At 45.2% G+C, this 9,374-nt stretch overlaps 1 protein-coding gene across 9 annotated transcripts in view; it reads right to left on the reverse strand.

Annotated features, from left to right (window-relative positions):
- The window catches only part of PRELID2 (PRELI domain containing 2), a 93,096-nt gene extending 84,045 nt beyond the window's left edge, over window positions 1-9,051 (reverse strand). For 5 of the 9 annotated variants that reach the window (XR_008993469.1, XR_005026756.2, XM_036894968.2 and 2 more), the window contains exon 1: window positions 8,860-9,041. Coding sequence is in view for 6 of the 9 variants with exons in the window: in XM_036894968.2 (XP_036750863.1) it covers window positions 8,860-8,934 (75 nt within the window). In the remaining 3 variants the exon portion in view is untranslated. Of the gene's footprint in view, window positions 1-8,859 lie in introns of all 9 variants that reach the window. The other 4 variants (XR_008993468.1, XM_057491040.1, XM_036894937.2 and 1 more) reach the window with 4 other exon arrangements.
- Window positions 9,052-9,374: the final 323 nt, after the last annotated feature.

Below are 9,374 nucleotides of genomic sequence, written 5' to 3' on the forward strand. Positions count from 1 at the left end.
TTCTGTTCCTCAGCAAGAGGCTCACGTGTACAGCACCCTTGAAGTGAGGGAGATATTTGAGACTCATTCAGACCCCCGAAGTGTGTGTGTGCCTGTGTGTGTGTGTGTGTGTGTGCGTGCGTTCATGAATTAGAACTTTTACACTGAAGTAAAAGGAGTATATAAGAGTATTTCCTTTGCTCCAGCCCAAGTTTGCTCATTTTATATTCATCAACACATTCTGACTAAATATTGTAAATAGACTGTAAGTGAAAGGAAGATTACTGAATCAAATTATGGAAGAGCTTGGAAATATAAACACCAGAGAAGGATAGTAGTTACTTCTGATTACTTCACTAAGTTATCAGTGAAATTCCTAAAGATTATAAATTCAGAAACTTCGCACTTTTACATAATTTAGGGTGTCAATTTAAATAATACTGGAAACTCTATTTATTCTTCATTTAACAGTTTTTTGAGTACCTACCATGCCAGGCCCTGTTCTAGGCACTGAGGATACAGTAATGAAACAAAATTATAGCCTCTTAGAGACTTTATATGTTAGCTAGGGAAACAAACAAGAAGCAAATAAATATATTAGGAGGAAATAAATCAAACTAAGAGATAAGAGGGAGATAGGAAATTGTGGAAAGGGGACATTGTAAAATACTTAAGGGCCACCCACTAGACAATGCTTGTAAATAACAAAAGTAAAAGGGAAGTTTTATTAGCCAAACCCAAGAGATCCTGAACTATTTACTCTGGCAAAATCATTTGCAAGATTCAAGTCACTTTCCGACGCAACTACCTTTGGAGTAAATAGACTTGAGCCTCAAGTTTCCATCCCAGAATGGGAAAGGAACTTAAACGTTCATCTACAATAGCTAAATACCACGACATGAAAGGCATATATTTTAGCTTTTTTAAAATTAAAGATTATGCCAAGGCTCCTCCTATTCGCATTACTTGAAATCATCTGACGCCATCTTGTGGTAACTTGAATATTCATGATTTAATTCATGCAAATTTATCTGATGTCAGATAACGAGGGCTTGAGAGAGGAAAGGCTGCTAAGAAGGGCTGGCAACCGGGAGTGCCAGTTTGGGAAGACAAGAAGCAGGTGGCCGGGTTTTCACAGAAACCTTTTCGAACACAGTGTGACAGGGGAACAGATCAAGGTAGGTCAGGATCAAGCCCATCGAAGAATCACTGAGCACCCGCTGTGCCCAGGCAGGGTGCTGTGTTGGAGGCTGCCACGTGTATGACCTCATCCAGTCCTCCCCAAAACAAGCATTAAGATTAGGAATGTCTGCGTTAAAAACATAGTGACATAAAGCCTGCAGACAAGCAGGGTCACGCTGGAACTGTCCCGTCCCCACTGCACGCTAGGGACTCCGATAGAAGTGAAGTGGTCTGACGACCCAAATACCTTCCTAAACCCCTTGCCATACTTAAACCCGCCTCAGTGGATCACAAACTGTGCACAGACTATACATACTCACCATGCATGCCATACTTTCTGGGTTACTTAAGGGATTTTTCAAGGTATATTTGACTTCATTTTGAACTTAATGATTTTTAGTTTCTTCACTGAACGTGAAGAAAACAGGACACTACCCTTTCCCTGTCCCCAAGATATAAATCTACTGTCAATATCACTGTATTTATTATGTGCACGTGAAAGTCTAACAAGGGTAAAACGTAGACTCTCCGACACCATCACATACCTTGCTTTCATTTATTTTTTTGCATATGAAAAAGAGGCCAAAAAATTGCAAAATACTGGGTAAAAAACAAAAGGTACATTAAAGCAAACACAAAGCTTTGAAAAATGAGAGGCCAGGAAATTGAGTCTATCTAGTCCCAGGAGTAATATTCATTGTATTTGTGGGAGGAGCTTCATAAAGATATATTTATCTTTCTTATTTGGGGGGGTAGGAATATATATAAGCTTTCATAAAGCTCCTTGTAAGTCAATGCCAGCTTTTTATAATAACCCCCCAAAAAGAGTCAGTGACCTCCTAAGAAGTCCTGGTTTACCAACTTCCAAATGGTATTACCCAAGAGAGCACAGAGAAGCAGTTGAGCTGACAGATCTATATGATTAGTCCTGCAAAAGCAGGCCAAGATGGCCTGTGATAAGTCTGGTATGTTAACTTGATCTGTTTTGGAGGCATTAAGGGAATCTTTGCCACCCCGGCTGGTTCCAAACATGTACACGCAAAGAGGCGGAGCAACTGCAAAGAGATTTTCAGAGGTGTTCAGCTACACAAAATAATCACCGTGGGCTGCGCCAAATTCCTTTTATGAGCTCCATGCAAAAGTCTATCTTAGTAGCAAAGCAAAGCTGATTTCATATCAAGATCAAATGAGTTGTCAATTAATCAAAATCTTAATGATCAAGGACTACATATATTTGTTCATGATATTCAGATATTCTGAATGGCTGCTCACTGGCCTTTCAGGTCAGTGGGACGACGACAGGAGCAAAGAGCAAGGCACCAGCACAGGCAGGCCGTGATTCCGCCGCCTGGGAAGCCAGGGCGGTGGGCCGCAGGGGGACCCTCAAAGGCTCTTCCACCTGGAACAAGGTACGACTCAAAACAAAGGCCAACCAATGTCAAGTCTCCCTCATTCACAAAAACGTCCACGTAACTGGCAATGATATAATGAGGTTTTTTGAAAGGAAGAATTGGTAACTGTGACACAAAGGGCAACCCTCTTAGCAACATTAAATGCATATATAAACTTAATGCACTTAGAAGATACAAAGTCTACAAAATAAACGACCAGTACTCTTTGAAAGCATCATGATACAGAAGAACAAAGGAAGACTAAGGAGACTAAAACACAGCAACTCAATTTAATGTGGGATCCTGGACTGGATCCTAGACTGGAAAGAGGTATTGTGGACATTGCCAACATTTGAGTAAGATCTACAGATTAGTTAACATTGTATCAATGTTAATTCCCTGGTTTTAAAAATTATACAGTGGTTTGGGTGTACTGGAGTTTTGTTTTTGCAAGGTCTTGCAAGTCAAATTATTTCTAAACGAAAAGTTAAGAAAAACAAAATTAAAATAAAAACACAGAGCTTTGAAAACAGTAAGTTTTAGAATCCAAGAGACCTCAGTTTGAAGCCCATCTGTGGGAACCGTGGGCAAATTACTTCAACCTCAGTCTGCCTCAGTTTCTTCATCTGTAACAGTAGGAAAAAAAACCTACCTCAAAGAGTTGTTATGTGAATTAAAGAAATAATTTTATGTAAAGCTTAACACCTGGCACCATGCAAGTACTCAATAAACAGTAGCTGGGTTTGCTGCTAAAGAATGGATCAACATTTTTAAAAAATTAGTTTCAAGACTCCAGTCTTTTTCTGGCAATTTACTGTGGTGTGGCATTAAGTATATTTCAGGTATCCATCTGCAATCCAAATATATTTAAATGATGATTTTAAAAGTATTAGATATTTCTTACTTTCCTAGACTAGTAAAATCTCACAAGTTCATGCTTTAGCAATCCACAATTTGTGTAAGCCTCCCTAACACACCCCTCCTCGCTAGTATTAGCACACCATCAGAGAAGAGTATAAGAGACAATATTGACTTTTTTTAAAAAGGCAACAGACTCTAAGTACTCTAGAAACTTTCATAGATTTATAATTAAAATATGAACCTTGCCCCCACCCTGTATGTCTGCAATATGCCTCTGAGAAAGTACTTACCACAAAAATTAATGTATTTCCCTCTGTTCCCCTGGACAGTGAGCTCCTTGAGGTCAGGGCTTTATTTATCTTTGCATCTCCAAGGGGCCAAATGATGCACAGACTTAATATGAATGTCAATTAGTAGACATACAACAGCCATTAGTACTTTGGTAATTACAAATCTCCTATCTTGTGTGCACTGATTAAGCTACGACCTCCCCTAGATAAGTTACCAAGTATACTTTAATATTATTTAAGTAATTTTTAAAATAAGCCATAATTCAAATGTGTACCTTTATTCACACTCACTCTCTCCTTTATTACTCCAACTTAGTATAGATTTCCAAAGACTACTTTTTTTTTTCAGGTTCATAGAATAAATGTAACAAGTTATTATTATTGTTAATATCATTATCAAGATTTTTAAGAAGTACTTCAAAAGCGCCTACTATATGCTGACTTAAGCTATGCATATTATATGCAACTATGTGCATTATCTAATTTTCCATAACAGTACCAGATTATTATTATTTTGCAGATGAGGAAACGGAGGCACAGAAAATGAACTGGCTTGCCCAAATCCACACGGCTAGTAGCACTCGTCTCCCTATCTGATGCCAGAACCCGTTATCTTCAGATCTGCACCTCCTTCACGCTGTGCCTGATATTTTGGTAGAATTGAGGGCAGGAAGATAAAAGTGAAGAAAGACTATTACAGTGTGAACAAAAAGATAAATAACCATTATGTTAAACTAGGCCTATCAAATCACTCATTTTGAAAATGTGGGTTCACTCCAGATATTTCAGGAGCTCTGCAGGGAGATGTTCCACACATATAGGTGTCAGATTTCCAAGCGAGAAAAGATAGCATCAGAAATGGAAACATTATTAATTACCCAATCAACTTTCTACTCTAAATGGAAATAGCCATTCATAAATCCCCTTTATGAGTTTAGGAGTAAACAGTCAGGCCGTTCTGTTCAGCACCCCAGGCTCCTGGCTGGAGAAAATAAAACCCGAGGCCACTGTGTTGAAGCAAAGAGATTATTTTAATCCGTCTGTTTTATTACAGTACGCAAAATAAGGACATGTTACTGAACCCCACAATGATACAATGAGTCTGGTATTCCACAGGGCTAAATCCCAGAAGAGTGTATATAGTTACTCATTCAACAAGGACTTGGTGAAGACCTACTATGTTCTGGGAACTCTTTGGGCACTTGGGATACATCAAGAACAAATGACAAAAATCTCTGCCCATGAAGCTTACACTCTATTCACAATGACTCTCTTGCATGTAACATAAAAAGAAAATCACCCTGAACAACTCAACAGTAAGAAAACCTGTAACTTCCCTGTCCTCATTTGAGTATACACAAAAATATCCGGTCAACACAGTGGCCCTCCTGGTCCTTTTTAATGACTTTAAATTTCAGGCAGATGAAATTGAAGACGTCTTTGAATCCAGGTCATGGGAGGCAAGCCCATTAAACAGACCTATGTGGACTTCCGGAGAAGGGCGGGCTTCTAGACTCTACATTCATACATGCAGCTTTGCGTTCTTTGTAGATGGCTTTAAGTAAAAGGAAGGAAACTGCTGTGAGGAGAGCTATAAAGCTAAGATTCATACAAAGAAAGAAAACAAAACACACTGTCAAGCATATTGACACTATAGTTCGTGGGAAGTATAGTTTGGCGTCTGATGAATAAGCCATTTGGGATGTCACAGCATTCTTCCATGAAGAGTTTCATCGAGAAACCCTATTTCCATAAACAAAGAGCGTGGTGACGTTTGTTTTCAAGGTGCCACTTAGCTTTGAAAGCATGTAGCTAGTATTTTGCCTGTGGTATCCCGCAGGCAGGTGTAAGAAGAACGAACATTCCTCAGGTTTTAAATATAGTAGTATATTATAACTTGGAAGGCGAGTCCGAACATACCAAAAGCCATAGATCAGTGGACTATTTAAAATAGAGCTTCCTCAGTGCTGAAGCCACTTCAAACATACCACTGTGCAAAAAAACATACCATTTTTTGCACATATGAAGATCCCAGAGATCTTCATATGATGTCCCTTCTGCCAAGTGCTTTCCTTTGAAAAAAAGTACATAAAGACTAAAACAAAAGTGTATTTTGCCAAAAAGATCGTTCTTACTACCTTAGGCTTGTAAAAAGCTTATGCTTGTCACGCTGTTACAACTTTGATCTTCACAATCCCGGGAGACAGGTGGGGTACATGGCATTATTATTTCACAGATGATAAAATAAGACAGTAGGGTTGTCTTATACAGTTGTGCAGGCTGCTCACCACACAAAGTCTCCCGATTTAGCAGGCCAGCTGTCATAGGGCTCCAGCCACCTGGAAGAAGAGGCACCTTTTTCTAATTTGCATAAATGTACCATTTACTTTCCACTAGCCCCACTTACTGTGAGCTTGTGGAGTAGACACCCCCAGATGATGCCACTTTCTAAGTTGTGCAAGGGCACAGTACAGGCTTGTGAAAAAGGCTTCCCAAGGCTACTGAAAACTGATTTTAATATGGAAAGCACAATGACTGGAACTGAGATCTCCTGACTGCCAGTTCATGGCCTTTAAATAATGTAAGGTGAAAATTCTCACAGCAAATAGATTTACTGGCATCTTAGAAACAGTCCCATAGTCCCTCCCAGGGACCTCTGCAGGACTGCTTTGTGAACAGAAAGAACGGAAGTACAGCGCCGTCCACAGTGTTAACCCTGTCCGATTACTTTTTCAGCAAAATGTTCTCCTTGCCTTTCCCAGGCCCTGCCTTCCGGTGGCCTCCTCGGTCTTTTTCAGCTGTATATTTATAGTCACTATGTAAGTGACTTCAGCTATGACACACAGCATACAAAAACCACCTAGCATAGCCCAGGCAACCCAAAGAATCTTGAGAATGAAAAGCCTATCATTGCTTGAAGCCACAAAAATCATAAGGGTGATTTGTTACACAGCACTGTATAACTGAAACACTATTTTCTCACCCTACCACACATTAAAGCTATATCCTTCTATCAGGCAGGGGTCCACTGAGATGAACAGAGATGAATAAACCCAGACAGAAGACTGTGAACAAAAGGAAACTGCGATCAGATTAGGAGCCCAGCAAGCTGATTACAAAACATTTTTTTCCCTCAAGAATCATCTGAATGCCTACTCTGTGCAAGACGGCACAGCCTGGTGATTAGGTTTGTGGGCTTCAGATTCAGCTGTGTGGAAATCCTGGCTCTGCCATCTTCTAGCTGTGGGAACTTCATAAAGTTGCTTAAACTTCTCTGAACCTTAGTTTCTCTGGACAGTGAAACAGAAGTGAGTCATAACTATTTCCTGAGCTGCTGTGAGGAGTAAACACGACCATGTATGAAAGCACTTCCTCCCCACACCCACCTCTGAGCTAAGAAACTCCTATGCATGCTTCAGCCATCATTGCACACATGCCACTTTTTGAGAAGGCTTTGCTAATGGTCACCCTCCTTCCGCAGGGCTCCCTGCTCTCTTCACAGCACCGTGAACTTCCCGTGTAACTATGCATCACCAACTGGGATCATGTGTTCATTTGTTCCTCACCTATTAATGGCAGTCTCACCTACTAGAGACCATCAGCTTCATGAAAAGGGTCTGTCTGCTGTGGCCTAAGGCCTAAGCACAGAGCCTGGCACATAGAAGAAAGGTATCTCCAAACACCTGTTGAATAAAAGAAAAGCATTTAGCCCAGAAGCTTGACATGCGCCAAGCACCCTCTAAATGAGTGCTTGGCATTGTGCTACGCGTTCCTGCAGGAGTGAATCCTGCCCTGAAGAAGCTTAGAGTCTAATGAGAGGAAAAAGACATGTGCACAAGTCAGGGTCCAGCACTACAGAAGATGGTCAGTGAGGTGTGGCCCAAGCACCCCAATTCTGACAAGACAGAGATCTCTTCTTGATGAGGAAAACCTAGAAAGCTTCACAAAGGGGCACTGGCACGAAAGAATCCATGCCGCCAAGCGCCCGTCCTGACAGAGAAACAGGCTCTTGGCCGTTTCCTTTCTGGGCCCAGAAGCCTGGCCAAAGGCAAAGTCTACACTAGACCCATTAGTCGGGATTTAATTCATTTACTCGTTCATCATTCACCAGATCCTTATTGAGCCCCCAGTGGGTGCTGCACACTTCTAGATGCTGCAGACCAGTGAACGTCAGCAACAAGATGGCATCCACTCTAGACAAGCACACTACTCACGCGCTTGTGACCTGGGCCCCCACCTATACCACCTCCTCCAGAGGAGGTAAGATCTTAGCACTTAAGAAGTTACCCTCCTCCCCCAGTACCTCCCAGTTTGGCTTCCGGGTTGCAAACCAGCGCCTTATCTGATAGCTGCTGCCCAAGGAGATTCACAAAATGTGGTAGCTGGAGGGGAGACCAGCAGGCCTTCTGGCACCGACACCCAGGCCTGGAGAAGCTGACCCTTGACCGAGGTCATCACATGAACTCAGGAAGGAAGGGCCTGACGGGGTCCAAGGGTCTCATCTCCCAGCCCTGGGTGCTTCCGATTTTTTCAAAGAAATTTCCTGCTTCCTTTTACCACAAGCCACAGAGTCCTGGGGGCAGCCCTGGGGCAAAGAGGGCCACCGCACTTTGGGGCCAGGGCGCGCAGTCTTAGTGGCACAGCACCCCAGCAACATTTAAGAGGCCTTACCTAGGCATCAGCCGCCGTCAGCACATAATTCTCCCTGGATTTCCCCCCCAAACAGCCCTTCCTTTTGAGTTGGTACTTGTACTTTCCCCCATTTCACAGATGACAAAACTGAGGCCCCGGCAGGAGGGCAACCTGCCCAGGGGCCACAGCTGCTCCGTAGGCGCGGTCATGCCGAGTAAACGAGGGTGACGGCTTCAGCGGCCCCCACCGGCTTTCGGGGGGCCAGTGACGTAAGGGGGGACCAGTCCTGCGCCTCCTCAGCTGGGGCCCCGGCCCCCCTCCCCAGAAGCTCCTCGCTTCAGCCGGGGCGGGGGTGGCCGCGGTGCCCAAGGGGAGTCCGTGCCTCCCCCGCCCCCCGGCCGCCGGGGACGCCCCCCGCCCCGCACACGCCCCCCCCCGGCCGCCGGGGACGCCCCCCGCCCCGCACACGCCCGAGCCGGGGGTAGGGGGTCGGGCTGCCCGGCCCGGGGCGCGGGGCGAGGTACCTTCCGGAGGAAGCTGGCCACCACCTGCTCGAAGGGGTACTTGTACAGCTGGCGCACGTCCACGGTGACCCCCATCCCCGCGCCCCCGCCGGCGTCCACTCCCGGGCGGCCCGCGGCGCGCGCGGCGCTCTCTCCTCCTCGTCAAACTTGCCGAACTTTATTGTCCGCCCGGAGGGACGGACAGCCGGCCGCGCCCCCGCCCCTTCCGCCGGCCTCCCGCCCCCCGCGCCCCCGGCCGCCCTGCCGGCCAGACGCCGCCCGCGCTGGGCCCCGGGACGGGGGCGTCCCCGTCGTCACCTCGTCCGCAGCCGCAGAGCGAAGGCCGAGCTGCCGCCGGCGGCCCCGAGAGCCTCCCGCTTTCGGGCACCAGCCGCCCTCCGGGGCTGGAAGCTGTAACCCGAGCCTGCGCCGTCCGCGGGGGCCCGCAGGGCGGAGGCCAGCGGACGCGCTTGATCGCAGACCCAGGCGGCCGCCTCCGAGGCCTGGGGTTGGGGTCTGACGTCCAGCAGTGACCG

The sequence above is a fragment of the Manis pentadactyla genome, chromosome 13 (genome assembly GCF_030020395.1).
Source record: "Manis pentadactyla isolate mManPen7 chromosome 13, mManPen7.hap1, whole genome shotgun sequence".
Classification (NCBI taxonomy): domain Eukaryota; kingdom Metazoa; phylum Chordata; class Mammalia; order Pholidota; family Manidae; genus Manis; species Manis pentadactyla.